The sequence below is a fragment of the Magnolia sinica genome, chromosome 1, assembly GCF_029962835.1.
Source record: "Magnolia sinica isolate HGM2019 chromosome 1, MsV1, whole genome shotgun sequence".
NCBI lineage: Eukaryota > Viridiplantae > Streptophyta > Magnoliopsida > Magnoliales > Magnoliaceae > Magnolia > Magnolia sinica.
The window spans coordinates 87,657,202-87,679,817 of record NC_080573.1 but is presented as its reverse complement, the minus strand read 5'-3'; the positions used below and the strand labels follow the sequence as shown (position 1 = coordinate 87,679,817).

Genomic DNA, 22,616 nt, shown 5'->3' with positions numbered 1-22,616 from the left:
TAAAAACAACATTCTTCATAACACCCCCCTTGGTATACCCCCCTCGGTCCCTCTCCCTCCACGCCTTTCTCATCGTTATCATGTGACTCATCATCCTCCTCATGATCAATCCCATTACCCTCCTCATCATCTTCCTAGGTTTCAGTGAGCTACAAAATGTATAGATGGATATGTAAGAGTAAGGATAACTTTATAATGGCAGAAAAAATATTGTTCATTTTTCATATCATCTCACCTATAAACTGTACGCACCGAGTGAACGACATCCGTTTCCCATTCTCGTAGCATTGGTTCTAATTTCATCACTACTGATGTCTGCAAAAGAACAAGGAGTAATGTTAAATAAAAAAATCGATAAGGTTGTCAAGTTAAGCAAAGTAAATGATGGAGATATATATAAACTTACAGCTTCACTCTCGACAATAGCATGTATTCTTTTGTACCTCCAACACTTCTAGCCTCAATATTGAATGAAGCGTAGAGTTTGATGGGGAACATACGAAACAACACACTCTTGTAGGGCCAGTAATATCTCTACTGCCCATACCTGTTAGAATGAAATTGTACCAGGTTAAAAATTCAAAATTGACTATAGAGGGAAAACATATAGAAAATAAAAGGTGTTCTTACTTGTAGAGGAAGGACGTAACCACATACAGTGTACCGAGGGGAACTTGATGCGGCAACGACAGATTCGATTCCTTGCAACATTGTAAAGTATTCCAAACTACCCCAGGGATACATATAGAAATCATCTAACAAGTCCACCAGGTGAATATAATCCATGTTACACATGGTTTTCGGTTTGGTTCCCCTAAGAAAGCACTCCACAACTAGAAGAAGGGCAACCTTCACGATGTCCTCGTGCTTATTGGTGTCAACTAATCTCTCAAACACGTCTATTACGTGCTTCTTTAATATTGGATGTTCTTTGAAGTATTTGTCTCTTAGTGTACTCGTAGTGCAACGATTCTTCAGTACAATAAGATCTCCAATCTTAAGACTGGTAATGAAGGCGAAGTCCATCTCGAAAAACTGCAATCGCCTCCCCCTGATCTCAAATACTAAATCACTTTTGTATCTTACTAAAAGAAGGTGAAATAGAGCCCCTATAAATCTAAATGATGTAACATGCAATAGAAACGCGAAAGGGGATTGCCTAAACAGATTTAGCCGACTATCGTGCCTCTCCACTCCACCCTTTACCTTGTCAACCCACCATGTCAGTGTACACGTAGATGTTGGCTTGGAGAGTATGACAGAATATTCGTCGCTTGCAAAGATGAATTGAAAAACATATCAAACATAAAAATCACAAGATAAACATCGTCTACAAAATCAGACATGATTGAATACAATGTAGCATTTCATTAATTTGAACAAGCTTCATATGAAATAGAAATAGAAATTAAGCGAGGAAATACCGAAAATTGTGCGAGACAAACTATAATTTGATCAGGGCAAACTGCAAATTGAGCGGGGCAAATTGGATATTGAACAGGGCAAGCTAGACATTCATTGCGGCAAACTACCATAAAATTAATGCGTAATCTTAGCATTCAACGTGTATTCCTAAATAATCTTATTTTTCAATTATTCAACCATTGCATTTTACCAAGTTCAACGTTAGCTAAATTAGCAAGGGAAACATGAAATTGAGCAGGGCAAACTAGAAAATCAGCGGGGCAAACTATAAATTCAGTGGGGCAAACTAGAATATCAGCGGGACAAGCTAGAAAGTCAGCGGGGCAAACTAGATAATCAGCGAGGCAAACTAGAAATTCAGCGGGGTAAAGTGGAAAATCAGCAGGGCAAACATGAAATTGAGCAGGGGAAACTAGAAAATGAGCAGGGCAAACTAGGAAATCAGCGAGGCAGACATGAAATTGAGCGGGGTAAATATGAAAATGAGCAGGGCAAACTAGACAATCAGCAAGGCAAATTTAACAAATAATTTCATGGCTTGAGCTCATAAATATAAACGTATCTAATGTTCAAATGGACCACACCAAATGAAAATTTGAATTGAACTTCTAATGTTGATCATTTCTTAGGGGCCATAGAAGTTTTGGATCAAGCTTATAATTGTTTTTCTATTGATCCATGTCTGTATGGTCATATGAATAGGTTTGATATCAAACAAACATCACTGTTGGGCCCACTATGGTTTCAACGGTGGAAATCATTATGCTCCGCTGTTTCCCGTGGTATGATCCACTTAATCTTTTGATATGCTTCGATTTGGGGCTAAACCACTAAAATTAGATAGAAAAATGGATGAACGACGTGGATATACTACATACATTCAATGTAGGCCCAACCGAGTTTACTTAGTACAATGGGTGCGTACTGACTAACTCAGTATGCAATCCGATTACGCTTGCTACGCCCCACAATGATGTTTTATTTGTAATACATCATATTCAATACCCCTCCGTTTTCATCGGTATATGTATACACTAAAACACCATATGTAGGAGGGAACCTAGACATTGAAGGAGAGAACCTATACATTAAGTGGGATAAGTATGAAATTGAACGGGGCAAACAAGAAATTCAGCAGGGGAAACATTAAATTCAGCAGGGAAAATATGAAATTCAGCGGGGAAAACAAGAAATTGATCGGGGCAAACTTGATTTTCAATGGGGGAAACATAAAATTCAGTAGGGTAAATTATGAAATTCAATGGGGCAAAAATGGAATTGAGCAGAGCAAACTGAAAATTGAGCGGGGCAAACATGAAATTCAACGAGGGAAACATGAAATTCAGCGGGTAAACTAGGAATTCAGCGGGACAAATTAAAAAATCAGCGAGGCAAACTACAAATTCAGCGGGGTAAACTAGAATATCAGTGGGGTAAGCTAGGAAGTCAGCGGGGCAAACTAGAAAATTAGCCGGGCAAGCATGAAATTGAGCGGGGCAAACTAGAAACTCAGCCAAGCAAACTGGAAAATCAGCAGGGCAAACATGAAATTGAGTGGGGGAAACTAGAAAATCAGCGGGGCAAACTAGGAAATCAGCGAGGCAAACATGAAATTGAGCGGGGCAAACTAGACAATCAGCGGGGCAAATTTAACAAATAATTTCATGGCTTGACCCAATAAATATAAACGTATCTAATGTTCAAATGGACCACACCAAATGAAAATTTGAATTGAACTTCTAATGTTGATAATTTCTTAGGGGCCACAGAAGTTTTTTATCAAGCTCATAATTGTTTTTTCTATTGATCCATGTCTGTATGATCTTATGAATAGGTTTGATAACAAACAAACATCACTGTTGGGCCCACTATGGTTTCAATGGTGGAAATCATTATGCCCCGTTGTTTCCCGTGGTATGATCCACTTGATCTTTTGATATGCTTCAATTTGGGGCTAAACCGCTAAAATTAGATGGAAAAATGGATGGACGGCGTGGATATACTACATACATTCAATGTGGGCCCAACAGAGTTTACTTAGTACAATGGGAGCATACTGAAAAATCAGCGGGGCAAACTAAAAAAATCAGCAAGGCAAATATGAAATTTGGCAGGGCAAACTAGACAATCAGCGGGATAAACATGAAATTGAGTGGGGCAAGCTAGAAGTCAGCGGGGCAAACTAGAAAATTAGCGGGGCAAGCATGAAATTGAGTGGGGCAAACTAGATAATCAGCGGGGTAAATTAGAAATTCAGCAAGGCAAACTAGAAAATCATTATGCCCACTATTTCCCATGGTATGGTCCACTTGATCTTTTGATATGCTTCAATTTGGGGCTCAACCCCTTACACACACACACACACATACATACGCACGCGCATGCATGCACATGTGTCGTGTGTATATATTTGTGTGTGTGTGTGTGTGGGAAAAGGTTCTACATGGTCAAGCTCATGTGAAATACCCATGAGGTCGAGCTGTGTGGGCGATATCATGAAGTATGTCAAACATCTACCCCATCAGTTAGATGCACCATTCCATGGTGGGCTTAGAGCTTAAAAATCAAGTTAATTCGTGACTTTTGTAGGCCACACCACGTACAAAACTTGAGAGGGGTTACCTTCCATTAAAACATTCATATTTATTTCTTGGGCCTACCGAGATGTGTTTCACAAATCCAGCCCATCCATAATGTGTGTCCCACTTGGAGGAGGGGTCAGACCAAGTTTCAGACACATCCAAATTTCAGGTGGGCCCCACCAAGTAATTTTATATGTTTTAGGTATGTCTTCACATGATTTTAGATGGTATGGCCTACCTGAGTTCCGTATACGACTGATTTTTCTACTATCCCATAATGTAAAGGGGACCCATCAAGTTCACGATGTTGATGTTCGACATACATCATGGTGGGGCCCACACAGCTCGACCTCATGGGGAGTTCCCATGAGCTCGACCATATAGACCTTTTCCTCTAGTACAAAAATAAAAATAGAACTACATACATTCAATGTGGGCCCAACTGAGTATAAAATATACCTGTGCTGCGTGCTTTCTTCACTGGACCGACCATTTTCAGAAGAAGACAAAATGCTAATGAGGGGAGTCCACAAAAAGGGTTTTTTTGGTCTTTCTACTGGAAACACAGTGAGGAAAGGAGGTGAATGCAACGGCAATGAAAGCAACAGTGGAAAGGGAGAGGAAAAGCAAGCAGCGGAAATGGGAGAGGAAAAGCCACAGCAGTGAAAGGATGGGTATTTTCGTCCTGAAATTCCAACCCGTAAGAGGAGGTCCAAGTGCGTATTCTAAGTTTGTATTGCTTCAAAAAACCGCTGGATAAAAGGTGAGGTCCACAGTCGTAAATTTCTCAACTAATATTCTATGCGTGTATGTTTTCCTTTTCAATGCCAATAGAATTCACAATCATTGTAAGGTTATTTGATACTCTGGCAGAGTGCCCTGGTCGATACTCAGGCACTCAGTAGTTGTGCAACGAGTCTAGCATTCATAAACAAATTAAACCGTACAAATTTTGGGTCCCACTGTAGATATTTTATGATCCAAAATTTAAAGAGCACTAGTTTCTTGGATACCTTCCGTTGATTATCAACCGTCTAATAAATGTCCACCAATCATCTAGATGGAAAACCAGATCACTGTAATTTTAGGTTAGCATCCATTTAAAGTAGAACTCACAATTTGTATGGTTAAATATTGGTAATGCATATGCCACGTACACAATTTCATAGTGCCTTTGATTCAACCATCACACCCCGACAGAGTACCAAAGTTTTTCTCTCTCAAGAGTCGCTAGTGTCGAGTCCATGATTTTGGAATCTCTTTAATTAGCAAATGGATGGAGAACCCTGTGGGTGTTGCCCTTCCTTGTCAATATGTGTCATCTCATATGTCATTTTATGGATGAGAACAACTTTGATACTACGTAAAGTGTGACTGTTGATACTTAGGCACTAAGAAATATAATTGTGGCATAAGACTACTTCAATCTCAACTGTTCTAATCGTTTAAACTAATTTAGATGGATCATAAACAAAAATTTACCCATTTAAAGATTTTTAGTGGGTGGATTTGTGGACATTCAATGGACGGATGAAATGAAGAATTTTCAGAACTAAGGTCAACGAAATAATATTGGTTAATGGAAACTTAGGATTGACCAATCCAACTGATGTTGAGTTGATGAGGTTTCCATGATGGGGTCCACAATTCCAACGGTCTGATTTAATTATTTTTGCATGCCGGGTGTTGGGTTTCTGAGTGCGCACGTATAACCATCAGAGTGCACTGCCAGAGTATGAAATAACTCCCATCTATGGATAAGATGGAATGATTAGAGATTTGATATTTTCTACGTCCACTTGAAAGTGGGTAGAAGAGAATAGAATCGATAGCTATTGGAACAACCGTTTGGACGGTCAAGTTTGCCATAAGATGGGCTGTAGATCGAGATATTTTCTCAATTGAATATCGCAGCCGTCCAATCAATAGACTTTTGTGGATCTAGGTGAATGGTTGGCTACGTATGTTCTAATTATCAAGTTAATGGACTTTTAATGTGATAATAAGAATTTTCCGATGACAAATATCTCAGTCTTAGCTGCGAACGGAGAACAAGCGATGTGCGTGGTACTATCTATGCTGTCTATCCTTTTTATTCCAACTCATTTTCTGCCATGAACCGTTAAACAAAACATACACAAATCTTAGGTGGACCACACCATAAGAAACAATGGTCATTGAACATCCACCATTAAAATTTTCCTAGGGGCCGTTGAAAGGTCACACGGGCCTAGAGCTGAATAAAGGGAAAAGACAAATATCAATTTGATCCAAAACTTTTGTTACCTGAAAGTTTTTATTAGTCCTTCACCATTGTTTAATGTGGTGTGGTTCACTTCGATTTATATATGTTTTGTTTTTTGGGCTCATGTCATAAAATGAGTTGGAAAAATAGGACAGCTTAGATATACAACGCATACATCAAGTTTGGGCACACAATCAGGGTACCACCCACGTCGGGTTGTAGCTAACTCACGCCCGTCGTGCCTATCCACATCTGGGACCCAACTCTACAAAATGGTTCTGATGATGTGATTATCCACATGGTAGATGGTGTTTTAAAAAATAATAACAGGTCAGGTCGCAGTGGCGTCCAAGATCTAACCATTCTGCTGTTGAACATGGAAGGCTGATGCTATTTTTCTTAGACTGAAGGGTTGTGAACGGTTAGGATTACCAATTGTAACGCCCTGAAAATCGGAGGTCGAGCAGATACTCAACTCCCGAGTTTGAATGCATCACTTATGCAACATAGATAATGATGATTTGATGTTGTCCATGTTAGTGCATAAAACATGAATGAGATTAAGTTAAATCAGCAAATCATACACCATGGACAGTTGAATTTACGCAAGCGAAAGAATATGATCAGAATGTGAAATATATAAATCATTGTAGGTCCCCAAAGTATAAATGCATTGCCAGGTCAAATAGTTACAAGTATTGTTTCAAAATACAAAATGTCTAAAAAGTGATGGTCCACTACAAGTATAAGCTTGGGAGCCCCGTCGATCAGAACAGTCTATAGAAACCTGCCTGAATACTGCATATATGAGAATGCCTCCTCGTCATCCTCAAAGTCCGGCTCCGCCTCACAGGCTGCGCCATTATTTGAAACTACAACAGGGTCTGGTTGGTGTTTAAAACACTGTCCCGTAATGTGGGAGTGAGTGATCAACTCAGTGGAACAATAAAACAAAGGTTAACATGTTATCAATTCAGTCAAACAGTAATGATAACGCAATACAACAATCAGGTCCTAAGTACTCTTGTTAATGCAAGAATGATATGAAATAATGATGCATGCCCTCGCCTGTGCTCCCTCAGCGACTTCATCTCACGATCGCGCATGAAACACTTCCTCAGTGCTTGACCTGCTACGCCAAACACACATGTAATACGGTGCATGAGTGTCATTACCAAGTTCTTATTAGTCCTTTTCATACAGCAGGATTGGAAAGCTAATGTATCTCCCTTGTATCAATTCCTAAATATTGATCCATTCTAGGGTCGTCAGTCCTAGCAAATCTCATACGATGTTGCGGTTCTAGGTCATTACAAAGGGCTTGTCACCTGATCTGTGTAGGCCTAGTTTATACTCTAATTGCTACGGAAAGACTCATTACCTCTGTGCAGTCTTAGAGTATACTCAAGGTCACTACGACTGGCTCGTCACCTAAACGTAGGCCGACAGCTTGAATACAGTGTCCCATACCACCGTATTTGGCTCACGAGTTTAGGTTGCTCACTAGTCATTATGGGGAGGCTCGTCACCCCAGCGTAGGCCGACGGCTCGACCACGGTGTCCCATACCACTATGCCTGGCTCATGAGTCTTAGCGGATCGAGGTACCAAGGTTAAAGGGGTTTTCACTGGTGAGTTTGGTACCTTAGATTTAAGCAGTAGCGTCCATACATGGTGAACATACATCGGGTCAATCGGGTTACTTGACGAGCTCGACAGGTACGAGTGCACGTTGAATTGATCGACATGGAGTGCGTAAGCATTCCGCATGGCCTAACCACTGTCGACAACCCAAGTACGACTCGGATTCACTGAACACATCCGGTGTGGCAAAACAACCTCAGCCACCAACCCAGGACCTGTTACCGATTGCCTAGACTATATAATAGTCTCAATCACACTCAATTCCAACAAGTAATCACATGAGATAGTCAAAACAGTAATGAACAAATAATACAAATACTACAATTATTTGAGCATTTTATAAGGACATATATTGAACATGTTATCCTAGGCATGTATTTCATACATAAATCACGCAGTTGGATTTTAGTCACATGAAGGAATTTATACATATAACTAAGGTAGTTGAGGATCTCATCTCAACACCCTTAAAAATACAATTCAACAAACACTTACTCCTTCAAACATTTTTTTATTGAACACTTAGAATACACCTTTCAACATACATGATGTATGTTGGTTACAACATATATTAGGACAAATCCTTTCACCAAGGAGTTGTCGAATATACATCAATCATGTTCTTATATTCCATACACATGGCAGACACAATTCATGAATCCATATTCATTCAGTCATTTCAATAAACACTTAGAATGCATTACAATAAACATAGTTTACATATATGTGTAATATAGGGAAAACACTGTATCTAAGCATATGAGATTGTAATCAAGTCAGTCATAAGTCATTACTGACATTGAAAGCCTTGAAAATCATAACCTAAACATTTATAGTCCGCACCTTACGCCGGTAAACAAGTATCGAACTCAGTTTGTATACCGAGTCTTTGTCTACGATACAATGGCAACCTACAGTACGAAATAGGTTAGCTATTTCATCACTTACACGATTTGAAACCCTAAAACAGGTTAGGCTTAGGTTTTTCTTACCTAAGAACGGCCTCGGAATCGCTAGAATAACGATACAGAAATCGTGGTTAAGCACATGGAGCGTCAGGGAAAGATCCCGACAACTAACTCCCACTCTCACTCATTTCTCCTCACTTTCTCCTTTTTTTCTCTCTTTTCTTCCTAGGGTTTGAAAATTCGTATGTGGTGAGAGAGAAATAGGTTTAGGCTTATATATAGGCCCAGGGCCAAGTTATACTTAGGTTATATCCAAAGGGCGTCTGTTTCAGTCCAGCGGAGCACTTCTGGAGGCCCATTTTCTACGTGCGGTCGGACTTAAGCTCCCTGACATTGGATCTAGGTCAAACTAAGTTTTTAGTCCGATCGGATTTACAGATGATCGTGGCGGTCCAGTTTCAGTTTGACGGTCACCGGTACTCGATCAGAGTCACCAGTGCACTGACATGTGATGGACATTTCTCCTGATCTGAGGGTGTAATTGGGTCAGATTCTGACGGTCTGAATCCTTTATTTGTACCTGTAAGTGAACGACTCAGTTTACTTAAGTTTGGATTTATTTCTTAAAGGTATTCGCGTTTCTCACACACTTCGCTCCGGGCTCAAGTTGTGCGTTTCTGGGTATAATTAGGACTTGATTTTCAGGATGATTGTCAAGTCCAATAAGGCGGTCACATTCATATAGTTTCGTAGTTATCGGACTTTCGACGTGCGGTCTAGGTCCGATATGGAGTTTCGATGTGCTCCCGAGAGCACCCGGGTTTAGAGATTGATTCTAGGTTTCAGGGTAAAGTAGCATAAATGATTCCACGAGTTTTGGATCTTTTAGATCGTATTAAAAGTGATTAGTGCTAATTTCACAGATAATCTAGTTTAACACTAGTTATTTCCCACCTAATTTCTAAAGGATTTGGTCCTATGTGATTTCTACCTGAGGTGGTACTCGGGTCTTTGTATGATTTTTCCGAGACGTTATAATTTATCCCCCTTAAAGAAAGTTTCATCCTCGAAATTAGTACCTTTTCGTACTCCTCGAGAATATGAGGGTAGTTCTTTCGAACCTCGGCTTCTGTTTCCCAAGTAGCCTTTTCTTCTGTGTGATGCGTCCACAGTACCTTCACAAGTGAGATAACCTTGCTACGCAGCACCTGTTCCTTCTTGTCCAGGACACGCGTCGGTCGCAGTACATAAGTAGCGTCTTCACTCAACTGTACCTGCTCCCATCTGATAATGTGGGAAGGATCGGGAATATATTTCTTCAGCATAGATACATGAAATACGTTGTGCACTCCAATGAGTGGAGTGGGCAAAGCAAGGCTGTACGCTACTGCCCCCACTCGATCAAGTATCTGGAATGGGCCGATGAATCGCGGCGTAAGCTTCCCCTTCTTGCCAAACCGAAGGACTCCCTTCATGGGGAAAACTTTAAGGAACACATGGTCCCCAACCTCGTACTCTAGCTGCCGCTGCCTCGTATCGGTGTAACTCTTTTGTCTGCTCTGTGCCGCCAGAAGTTGACGCTTGATAATGTCGATCTTCTCTGAGGTCGCCTGAACTAACTCTGGGCTAATCAAGCTCTTCTCGCCAACCTCTGCCCAGCAATGCGATGCTCTACACGGGCGCCTATACAGGGCCTCATAGGGAGCCATGCCAATACTCGCCTGGAAACTGTTGTTATAAGCAAAATCTACATACGGGAGACAGTCGTCCCAACTGTCCTTAAAATCCAGCAAGCAAGCTCATAACATATCTTCCAGAATCTGATTCACCCGTTCCGTTTGCCCATCAGTCTGTGGGTGGAACGCGGTGCTGAATTTTAATTTCATACCCATTGCTTCCTGGATGCGAGTCCAGAAGATAGATGCGAATCGCGTGTCTCAGTCTGACACGATCTCCAAGGGAACTCCATGCAGACGCACAATCTCCCTAATGTATAGCCTGACCAACTCGTCTGCTGAGTTCAAAACTTTAATCGGGAGGAAGTGAGCCGACTTCGTCAACTGATCCACGATCACCCATATGGAATCATAACCCTTCCTCGTCTTCGGTAGTCCTGAGATGAAGTCCATAGAGATGAAATCCCACTTCCATTCAGCTATGGGCATAGGCTGAACAAGTCCAGGAGGTCGGCGATGCTCTGCCTTAACTTGCTGGCATGTGAGACAACGGGACACGTAATCTGCTATGTGGGCCTTCATATTGTCCTACGAGTATGATCTCTTCATATCATGATACATCTTTGTACTTCCAGGGTGCATCGCCATCTTCGAATTATGCGCAGCCTCGAGAACTTCCCACCTCAGATAGTGAAGATTTGGAACGCATAGGCGGTCACGGTAACGTAAGCCTCCATCCGTACCAACTCTCCACTCGGCGTCCTTATCACCGCTAGCCTACTCTCGAAGCTCAGACAATCGTCCATCGCCCTTTTGGGCCTCAATGATCCTATCATCAATAAGTGGCCACACATGAATGTGTGTGACGCTCTCGAACGGTTCCTCCATGGTGAGCTTCTGCTCGAAGTCTCACACGAACTCTACCATACCCTATTCTGCCACCATTAGTGAAGCCTCAAACTCTATGGTCTTCTTGCGGCTCAACGCATCAGCCACAAGGTTAGCCTTGCCCGGATGGTAGGAAACCTCAAACTTGAAGTCCTTCAAGGTTTCCATCCATCGTCGCTGCCTCATATTCAGGTCCCGTTGAGTGAATATGTATCTGAGGCTTTTGTGGTCGTAAAAGAGCTTGAACTCCTCTCCATAGAGGTAATGTCTCCAGATATTCAAAGCAAAGATGACGGCCGCTAACTCCAGGTCGTGGTAGGGTAGTTTTTCTCGTGTTTCCTCAACTGTCGCGATAGGTAGGCAATAACCTTGCCCTTTTGCATCAAAACACCGCCCAAACCGACGCGAAACGCGTTCGTGTATATCGTATACTTGACCCCTTGCTCTGACAATATTAGCACAGGGGTGGACGTCAACTTGTCTTTCAACTCCTGAAAAGCTGCCTCTGCCTTTTCATTCCAGGCGAACTTAAGATCCTTCCGAGTCAACTGAGACAAAGGTCTGACTATTTTGGAGAAGTCCCGAATGAATCGTCGATAATAACTTGCCAGCCCAAGAAAACTCTTTACCTCAGTAACCGAACTGGGCTGCTCCCAGTCCTGAACTGCAGCTACCTTAGAAAGGTTCATACCTATCCCTTCCTTGGACACCACATGTCCCAGGAACTTGACTTCCTCTTTCTAGAAGTCACACTTCTTATACTGTGTGAACAACTGGTTCTCCTTCAGAGTATCCAAGACTGCTTGTAGGTGTTCCTCGTGCTCTTCCTGACTCTTAGAGTATATCAGAATGTCATCAATAAACACGATTACGAATCGGAATAGAAACGGCCGAAATACCCTTTTCATTAGGTCCATGAACACGGTCGATGCGTTCGTAAGGTTGAACGACATCACAAGAAACTCATAGTGTCCAAAACTAGTCCCGAAGGGCGTCTTCTGCACGTCCTCATCCCTGACGCGTAACTGGTGATACCCCGGCTGCAAGTTAATCTTCGAGAAATACTTTACCCCCTTCAACTGATCAAACATGTCATTTATCCTAGGCAAATGACACTTGTTCTTTACCGTCACTTGGTTCAATCTGCGATAATCAATACATAATCGTAGAGATCCATCCTTCTTCTTTACGAACAACACGGGTGCTCCCCATGGAGACACGCTGGGTCGTATAAAGCCTGCATCGAACAGATCATCGATCTGTTTCCTCAGCTTCTCCATCTCACACGGGGCCATGCGATAGGTCGAAAGAGATGCAGGTGTCATACTAGGCACTAGATCGATGGTAAAATTGATTTCGCGCTAAGGGAGTATTTCAAGTATCTTCTTGAACACATCTGAGAACTCTTGGACCACAGGAGTGTCCTTAAGTGTTGGACTATGAACATCCTCCAGCATGGAAGCGTAACAACCAATGCGATAGGGCCAACTGACCTGCACTGGGAATGTAAAGGTCGTGCCCTCTAGTCCACAGGTTGTCACCACTCTAGTATCATAGTCAATCTCTGCCTTCATCTCTGTGAGCCAATCCATATCGAGAATGACGTCATAATGATGTAATGGGGTGACAATTAAGTCGATGAGCACTGTCCCGCTCCCTACATCTATTGAACACCCCTTACAGATCCTGGTAGCGTCCGAGAAAATCCCTGTGACGGTAAGGATTCTCACCCCAACCTTAGGACAGTTTTTAACCCCAGCCGCTTGACTGCTGCGCACGATATGATAGAGACAATGGACCCGGTGTCCACTAATAAAAAGACTGGAGTACCTTGGATATGTGCCGTAACATCAAAAGCCATAGGTGATGTAGGTGCTGCCTCTGATGCCTCAGCTGTAAGTGAGTGCACACGAGCCTGGTGAGAACGGTTGGGCTGAGGTACCGTAGGTTGTTGAGGTAGCCTGAATCAAGGTGTAGGCCGCCGAAAGGATGGATGTGCTGGTGTTGACCGCAGAGGTGGTGCTGATATGGCCTGAGGAAGCTAGCGGTTAATCCTCTGAGGTAATGAGAAGCCGTTATCTCTCATCTTGGTGAAGCAGTTCACCTCTGTGTGGTCAGGCCTCTTGCAGTAGGCACACCACACATTAGGTCGCCTCACTGGGGCAGGCGAAGCCATCAGCCTCAGTGGTGAGTCAGCGCATGGCCTCTTGCCAAGGAACGATCTACTCGAAAGGTCTGGTCGCGGCCTAGGAGCCATCGGTGCTCGCATACGGGATTGCCTATCCCTGTCCTGCTCCGTTCACAGATACATGCTCACTAGCTCAGCATAGACGGGTATGCTAGCGCAGCACATCTTCGAGTGGATCTCGGGTCGCAGACCCTCAGAAAATTACCACATGCACATCGGCTCATCGGCTAGTATCAACGGAGCGTACCTGCCCAACTCTGTGAATCTGTTCTCATACTCCACCACTGTCATCCCTCCCTGTCAGAGGCGAAGGAACGCACTCTCCTTCTCGTGGTGATAAGTGAGGGGATAGTATTTCTCGTGGAAGCGGGTCTCAAAGTCTGCCCACGTCCATACATATCCGACGGTAATTGTCCGAAGGACACTGTCCCACCAAAGGTTGGTCTCCTTCTCAAATATAAAGGTGACCAACTCCACCTGCTCTGCTTCAGTGCAGTGCAGCGGCCTTAGCATCTTAGAGATGCGGTCAAGCCAATACTCGGCCTCCTCGGGTCGGTGAGTACCTACAAAGGTAGGAGGCCTCAAGCACTGGAATCGCTCAAATGTGCCGCTGGCACTCGTGTTCCCAACAGGGTGCATAGGTGATGAAGGTAGAGTCACGCCCATACTCTGGGCAAAGATACCAGCCATTGTGGGCAAGAGCTGCTGTTGCTGCTGCTGCTGATGCTACTGCTGCTGCTGCATCAAGAGCATCATCTGCTCTAATTTATCAGTAGGAGGAGTAGACTAGGGCATGCATGGCGTCGAAGTTGACGCACGGTTCTGCTCTGGAACCGATGGTGCAACGGGTGGTGCCGCAGATGGTGGCACAGGTGTCGGCCCATTAGTGGGGCCAGTGGCCGGCTGAGAATCCGGCATAGTGTCAGAGGGAGACGGGCCTGAACTAGGGTCCGTATGGCTATCGCTTAAGGGAGATGCCCCGTCAAACGACTCGCCAAGTGTATCATGTGTCGTACTCCGCGTGGCCCGAGGTGGCCTTCCCTAATATAGCATAGGGCGCAACCCGTGTTAGATGTAGTATATCAATACTCAATTCTTTAAGCATTCAACGCATCTTATAGCAAAAGAAATGGCGTACATTTCATTTAACAAAATTTGTCACAATACATGAAAAAAAGTTCTACATGAATTATGACAGGAATGCATGCGGCTATACTAAGCCCAAACTACCAAACATACCTACTACACTACTAGGCCCATCAACATTAAAACACAAACATCCTAAAAAGCAACAAAAACAAGCTACAGGGCGATGACATGGATGACTAGACATCCGAGTCTGGCGACGAAGGAGGGGCACCCTTATCCTGCAGGTAGCACAGGATAGCTTTCAAGGTGCAAGTCACCTTCTTAAACTTGTGCTTGACGAGAGCCCGGGTATCAATAATCTCCTGCCACAGGGCAGCCTGGCCTCCTCAAGTCGAACTAAACGGGCTTCCCTAGTGGCCCGATCAGCATCATGCTCCAGTGCCGTAGGAGGGGAGCTCTCATCTGTGTCCTGAGCCTCCTCTTCTTCTTCCTGTTCCTCCTCTATCTCTTCTCTCTTTCCTCCTCGCTTCCATAATCCTCACTAGCCGTCTCATCCTCACTCTCCTTAAGTCGGGCTTGCCGCTGCCGTGGCCCAATTTTCATTTGATTGAGAGGAGTTTCATTGATGTAATGGATCAGCACCGACATTTCTGCCCCAAGTCTGTAGCCAAACTCACTTGCAATCTTGCATATGAGTCGGCTGAATGGGAGCGAATCAGATGCTCTAGTAAAGCATGTGGTAAGAACTATCTATCAGAGAACATACGTAGGCACGCACAGCTTCTCTCCTTGTCCCATTTGGTACAAGAAATGTACCATCAGGGGCGTGCACTCGCTGCGATTGCTCCACCTAGGGTAGATGTTGAACGTGAAAACGTGGTGAAGCAGGTGGAAGTCGTCTGTCATATTAGACGTCAGGAGACTATTGTTTGGTTGCCAATGAACCAGTCGGCCATAAAGGAAATGCGTGCGGCAATCCCTGTCACGTGCACTCTTCAGATTTTTCTCGCTGGCATGGATCTCGCCAAGCGGCACCTTCATAAGTCGAGCTATCACCCCAGAGTCGATTGTGGCCTCTCGATCTCTACCCACTGGGATCTTGAACTGCAAGGGCTCTAGCGTAGGCTCTCGAATGTGGGCGTAGAAGGCTCGGACAGTGCCCACATTTGCACGGTACTCGCCCTCAAATACGGGACCCCACCCGGCCCCGACCAGGTGGTCCATTAACAGATAGTCTCCAAAGAGCTTTTCATCCACGTGGGCTTCCAAAAGAACCCTACGGCCCTGGAATCTTCCATGAGACAGATCCGCCAGTAGGGCCCTCTCGAGGGGAGCCTGGGGATTGAGATCCTGCTTCGTCCTTATCTCACGATCGATGCTTGCACTTGTTGTGGTGCCTCTCGGTCTCCTTGCACGAGTAGGGCGACTAGGCCCAGCTTCATCCATAGAAGCCCTTTTCTTTCCCATGATAGACAGAATGGTGGAAATTGAGAATATGGCGATAACAAGCTCGAATAAGGCCATGGAAAAGGGAAAGAAATAGGGAAATGGAATGGTTTATGGGGTTCACCCGGATTTGAGACATAAAGTGGGGTTTGAATGCTCAAATGAAAGGAGATGAAGGAAATGAACAGCTATGAGAGAGAGATTTGAAAGGGTGGCGTGAGTGGTGCACGAAAATGGAAGGAGAAGCACTTAGAGGAGCGATTTGAGCAAAGATTTCTGATTTTTCATGAGAAAAGGAGAGCTAGGAGGGGTGGATTATGAAGAGGGTCAGCCATGGGAGTGTTTTAAAACACCCCAACCCAAAATAGTGGGCCACATAATGCCTTAGGGGCGTTGGCCCGCACCGGCCAGGCCTGCCAAGTAGCGAGGCTCGCGGAACTGGCAAGGTCCTCGCCGACCTCTGGACAATCCGGCGAGGGGTTGCTAGCGGGGTGAGGTCCTCCTGCCCCCTGGGTCCCGAAAACATGTGGGTCCCACTCTGGGTCCCCCTGGAGGTGCCCCGTTTGGCCCCCGACTCCCTTTTAAGCCGTTTCGGGTCATTTCAGCTTCCAGCTTGCACACATTCACGCATTTTTAGTTTGTTGAGTGTGGGACCAGTTGGATTTTCATCTAAACCCGTCGATTGATGGTCTAGAAGGGTGTTGGGATCATTTCACATGATCGGGAAAGCCTACAAGTTCGATTTCTATGGTCGATTTCGCCAATTGGTGAAACAGGGAAGCCTATGACTGTTTTTACATTTTCTCGCACCCTTCTATGTCAAAATACATCAGCGTACGCCGTGTGACCCTAATCCAGGTCTAGTTTAATCCAAATCATGCTCTGATACCAACTTGTAACGCCCTGAAAATCGGGGGTCAAGTAGGTACCCAACTCTCGAGTTCCAACGAATCACTTATGCAACATAGATAATAATGATTTGATGTTGTCCATGTTAATGCATAAAAGATGAATGAGATTAAGTTAAATCAGCAAATCATACTCCAGGGACAGTTGAATTTATGCAAGCGGAAGACTGTGATCAGAGTATAAAATATATAAATCATTGTAGGTCCCCAAAGTATGAACGCATTGCCAGGTAAAATAGTTACAAGCATTGTTTCAAAATACAAAATGTCCAAAAAGTGATGGTCCACTACAAGTATAAGCCTTGGAGCCCCGTCGATTAGAACGGTCTATAGAAACTCGCTTGAATACTGCATATATGAGAATGCTTCCTCGTCATCCTCAAAGTCCGGCTCCGCCTCACAGGCTGCGCCATCATCTGAAACTACAACAGGGTCTGGTTGGTGTTTAAAACACCGTCCCATAACGTGGGAGTGAGTGATCAACTAGTGGAACAATAAAGCAAAGGTTAACATGTTATCAGTTCAGTCAAACAGTAATGATAACGCAATACAACAATCAGGTCCTACTCTTGTTAATGTAAGAATGATATGAAATAATGATGCATGCCCTCGCCTGTGCTCCCTCAGCGACTTCATCTCACGATCGCGCATGAAACACTTCCTAAGTGCTTGACCTACTACGCCAAACGCACACGTGATGTAGTGTATGAGTGTGATTACCAAGTTCTTATTAGTCCTTTTCATACAGTAGGATTGGGAAGCTAAGGTACCTCCCTTGTATCAATTCCCAAATAATGATCCATTCTAGGGTCGTCAGTCCTAGCAAATCTCATACGATGTTGCGGTTCTAGGTCACTACGAAGGGCTCATCACTTGATCAGTGTAGGCCTAGTTTATACTCTAGTTGCTACAGAAAGACTCGTCGCCTCTGCGCAATCTTAGAGTATACTCGAGGTCACTACGACTGGCTCATCACCTAGACGTAGGCCGACAGCTTGAATAGTGTCCCATACTACCATATTCGGCTCACGAGTTTGGGATGCTCACTGTCACTACGGGGAGGCTCATTACCCCAGCGTAGGCTGACAGCTCGACCACGGTGTCCCATACCACCATGTCCGGCTCATGAGTCTTAGCGGATCGAGGTACCAAGGTTAAAGGGGTTTTCACTGGTGAGTTTGGTACCTTAGATTCAAGCAGTAACGTCCATACATGGTGAACATACATCGGGTCAATCGGGTTACTTGATGAGCTCGACAGGTACGAGCACATGTTGACTTGATCGACATGGAGTACGTAAGCATTCCACGTGGCCTAACCACTATCGACAACCCAAGTATGACTCGAATTCATTAAACACGTCCGGTGTGGCGAAACAACCTCAGCCACCAACCCAGGACCTGTTACTGATTGTCTGGACTATATAATAGTCCCAATCACACTCAATTCCAACAAGTAATCACATGAGATAGTCAAAACAGAAATAAACAAATAACGCAAATACTACAATCATTTGAGCATTTTATAAGGACACATATTGAAAATGTTATCCTAGGCATGTATTTCATACATAAATCACGCAGTTGGATTTTAGTCACATGAAGGAATTTATACATATAACCAAGGTAGTTGAGAATCTCATCTCAACACCCTTAAAAATACAATTCAACAAACACTTACTCCTTCAGACATTTTTTTATTGAACACTTAGACTACACCTTTCAACATACATGATGTATGTCGGTTACAACATATATTAGGACAAATCCTTTCACCAAGGAGTTGTCGAATACACATCAATCATGTTCTTATGTTCCATACATATAGCAGACACAATTCATGAATCCATATTCATTCAGTCATTTCAACAAACACTTAGAATGCATTACAATCAACATAGTTTACATATATGTGTAATATATGGGAAACACCGTATCTAAGCATATAAGATTGCAATCAAGTCATTCATAAATCAATACTGACATTGAAAGCCTTGAAAACTATAACCTAAACATTTATAGTCTGCACCTTACGCCGGTAAACAAATATCGAACTCAGTTTGTATACCGAGTCTTTGTCTACGGCACAACGACAACCTACAGTACGAAATAGGTTAGCTATTTCATCACCTACACGATTTGAAACCCTAAAATAGATTAGGGTTAGGTTTTTCTTACCTAAGAATGACGTCGGAATCGCTGGAATAGCGATACAGAAATCGTGGTTAAGCACGTGGAGCGTCAGGGAAAGATCCCGACAACTAACTCCCACTCTCACTCATTTCTCCTCACTTTCTCCTTCTCTTTTCTCTCTCTTTTCTTCCTAGGGTTTGGAAATTCATATATGGTGGGAGAGAAATGGGTTTAAGCTTTTATATAGGCCCAAGGCCAAGGTATACTTAGGCTATATCCAATGGGTGTCTGTTTCAGTCCAACGGAGCACTTCTGGAGGCTCCTTTTCTACGTGCGGTCGGACTTAAGTTCCCTGACATTGGATCTAGGTCAAGCTGAGTTTTCGGTCTGATCGGATTTACAGATCGATCGTGGCGGTCCAGTTTCAGTTCAAGGGTCACCGGTACTCGATCAGAGTCACCAGTGCACTGACATGTGTTGGACATTTTCCCTGATCTGAGGGTGTAATTGGGTCAGATTCTGATGGTCTAAATTCTTATATTTGGACCTGCAAGTGAACGACTCAGTTTACTTAAGTTTGGATTTATTTCTTAAAGGTATTCACGTTTCTCACACACTTCACTTCGGGCTCAAGTTGTGTGTTTTGGGTATAATTAGGACTTGATTTTTGGAATAGTTGTCAAGTCCAACAAGGCGGTCACATTCGTATAGTTTTGTAGTTATCAAACTTTCTACGTGCAGTTTAGGTCCGATACAGAGTTTCGATGTGCTCTTGAGAGCACCCGGGTTTAGAGATTGATTTTAGGTTTCAGGGTAAGGTAGTGTCAATGATTCTACGAGTTTTGGGTCTTGTAGATTATATTAAAAGTGATTAGTGCTAATTTCACAGATAATCTAGTTTAACACTAGTTATTTCCCGCCTAATTTCTAAAGGATTTGGTCCTGTGTGATTTCTGCCTATGATGGTACTTGGGTCTTTGTACGGATTTTTTCGAGATGTTACACCAATCCACCCCAATTGAACAGTCAGGATTACCAATTTGATGCATTTCTAGGAATGCTTTATCTATTTGAGTCCTACGAGATAAGAGATCGTGGGCCCCAGGTGGACATGATGATGGGGTTTTTTCCCCGTGCTCGACCGGTTGTGAGCCTTACACGACCGGTCAAGGGTTGGTGCATGACCAGTCATGGAGTCGAGTACTGACTCGACTCAAAGTCCAACGACTTTGGACTATTTTTTCTGGGGGTGCTCGACCAGTCGTGGAGTGGCGTTCGACCGGTCGTGGTCTCGTCTCAACCGGTCGTGGTTACGTAGATTCGTTCCACAATTTTGCGGATTGTAGAAATTTGAGTCCTTTCGCAACTGGGATGCGGAAAGGAGTTTCCTAAAACTATAAATAGGGGTTCCTAGGGTTTTTCTATAGACATGAAAAACACAAGAGGGCTATCAAAGGTGTGAGAGAAAGAGAGAGAGGAAGCTTGTAGAAGGGAGATTATGCTCATTGAGGTTATCTACTGTGCAACTTATATCTCAGCGCTTCTACGTCCTCGTAATTGGTGAGATCTCTCCGTTTTTCCTTTTATTCTCTCATTGTTTATCCACTCCTACGTGAGTGATGATGGTTGTAACGTTCTACTTCATAGTGGATTGTTGATCTGGACGAGGTCCCGTAGTTTTTACCTCTTTAAGGGTTTTCCACGTAAAAATCTCTTGTGTGGTGTGTGATTTATGCTTTGATTTATTTCATTACTTTATTATCCATAATTCTAGTTTGTTTCGGGAGGCTAGATCCTAAGGTTTTGTGCAATGCCCCCAACAAAGTGGTATCAGAGCCAGGTTCATTGAACGGGTAGGATCGGTTTTGAATTATGAAAGGTGGCTCATCAAGGATGATCAGCCTCAATGATTCTAACTAGACCATATGGAAGGCTTAGATGGAGGACTTGCTTTATTGCAAGGACCTATATTCTCTAGTTTTAGGCATATGAGAAAAATCCAAGGATATGTCTGATGATGATTGGAAAAAGATGGACTGGAAGGCGGTGGGGTTTATTAGTCAATGATTGGATGATTCTGTGTTCCACCATGTATCTACGGAGACCTCAGCCGCTAGCCTATGGCTGAAATTAGAAGGGCCGTATGAGAGAAAGACAACTGGTAATAAAAATTTTCTGATGAGGCGACTTGTGAATCTCAAATTCAAGGATGGTGGTTCTATAGCCGAGCACATGAATGAGGTCAGCAATATAGTGAACCAGCTCTCTATTATGAAGATGGTCTTGTATGATGAATTGCAGGCATTACTATTACTTAGTTCATTGCCTGACAGTTGGGAGACATTGGTGTATCTCTAAGTAACTCCGCACCAGACGGAAAGATATCCATGAAACAAGTGACCAGCTGTCTCTTCAATGAGGAGACAAGGAGAAAGTCTCAGGGGTTTACATAGCAAGAGGCCCTTGTGACACAAGAACATGGGAGAGGAAAGAACAGGAAGGGCGGGAAGGCTCGAGATAAATCAAGAGGCAAGTCGAGTAACATAAAGGATATTGATTGCTAGAATTGTGGCAAGAAGGGCCACAACAAGCATAAATGTCGCGGTAAGAAGAACGACAAAAAAGGAAAAAGAAAGGAGAAGGAAGATGAATCAGATTCCACTGTGGTCGCTTCAGATGGCAACATTGTAGTTATCCTTTTAGCAGATCATGATGTTTGTCTCATGGCTACGAGTGAGGACACCAACTGGGTGATTGACTCAGGAGCTTCTTTTCATGTGACTCCACGCAGTGACTTCTTCACAAGCTACAAGTCTGGTGACTATGGGACCGTGAAGATAGGAAATTCTGGCGTATCGAAGATCGTAGGGGTCGGTGAAATTTGTGTGAAGACTGATATGCATTGCACATTGGTTCTCAGGGATGTGAGGCATATCTCAGACCTTCGCCTCAACTTGATGTCGATGGGAAAGTTAGATGATGATGGCTATGAAAGCCAGTTTGCTGGTGGGCGCTGGAAGCTCATTAAGGGTTCGTTGATCGCAACTAGAGGAAAGAAGTGTTACACCCTTTACAAGACAAGTGTCAGTATATACAAGGGTGGGTTGAATGCAGTAGAAGATTCAGCTATTGACATGTGGAATAGGCGTCTAGGCCACATGAGTGAAAAAGGGCTTTAACTACTAGCGAGGAAGCGGCTCCTTCCAGACGTGACAGGTATGCCTCTCAAAACCTGTCTTGATAGTTTATCAGGGAAACAGCATAGAGTTTCATTTATTAAATCTGCTTCTTATGTCAATAAAGTGCATACATTAGATTTGGTTTATTCTGATGTTTGTGGTCCTATGAGGACAAAAACCTTAGGTGGGGCATTGTATTTTGTCACTTTTATAGATGATGCATCTAGGAGGGTTTGGGTTTATGCTTTGAAATCCAAGGACGAGGTCTTTGGTGTGTTTAAATTGCTTTATGCTATGGTCGAGAGAG

The 22,616-nt window shown here is 43.6% G+C and overlaps 2 protein-coding genes across 2 annotated transcripts in view; one reads left to right on the top strand and one right to left on the bottom strand.

The window, feature by feature from the left end:
• Positions 1–261: 261 nt before the first annotated feature.
• Positions 262–1,194, bottom strand: LOC131251078 (uncharacterized). The gene is made up of 2 exons (XM_058251616.1): positions 631–1,194; positions 262–547 (listed from the first exon to the last, which is right to left on the bottom strand). Exons 1-2 carry the CDS (start codon positions 1,024–1,026, stop codon positions 461–463), a joined length of 483 nt encoding a protein of 160 aa, XP_058107599.1. The 5' UTR covers positions 1,027–1,194; the 3' UTR covers positions 262–460.
• Positions 1,195–4,602: 3,408 nt separating this feature from the next.
• The window catches only part of LOC131247449 (nucleosome assembly protein 1;2-like), a 48,788-nt gene continuing 30,774 nt past the window's right edge, over positions 4,603–22,616 (top strand). Inside the window, exon 1 of the mRNA XM_058247731.1 lies at positions 4,603–4,707. Within this exon, the coding sequence (XP_058103714.1) occupies positions 4,603–4,707 (105 nt within the window). The remainder of the gene's footprint in view (positions 4,708–22,616) is intronic.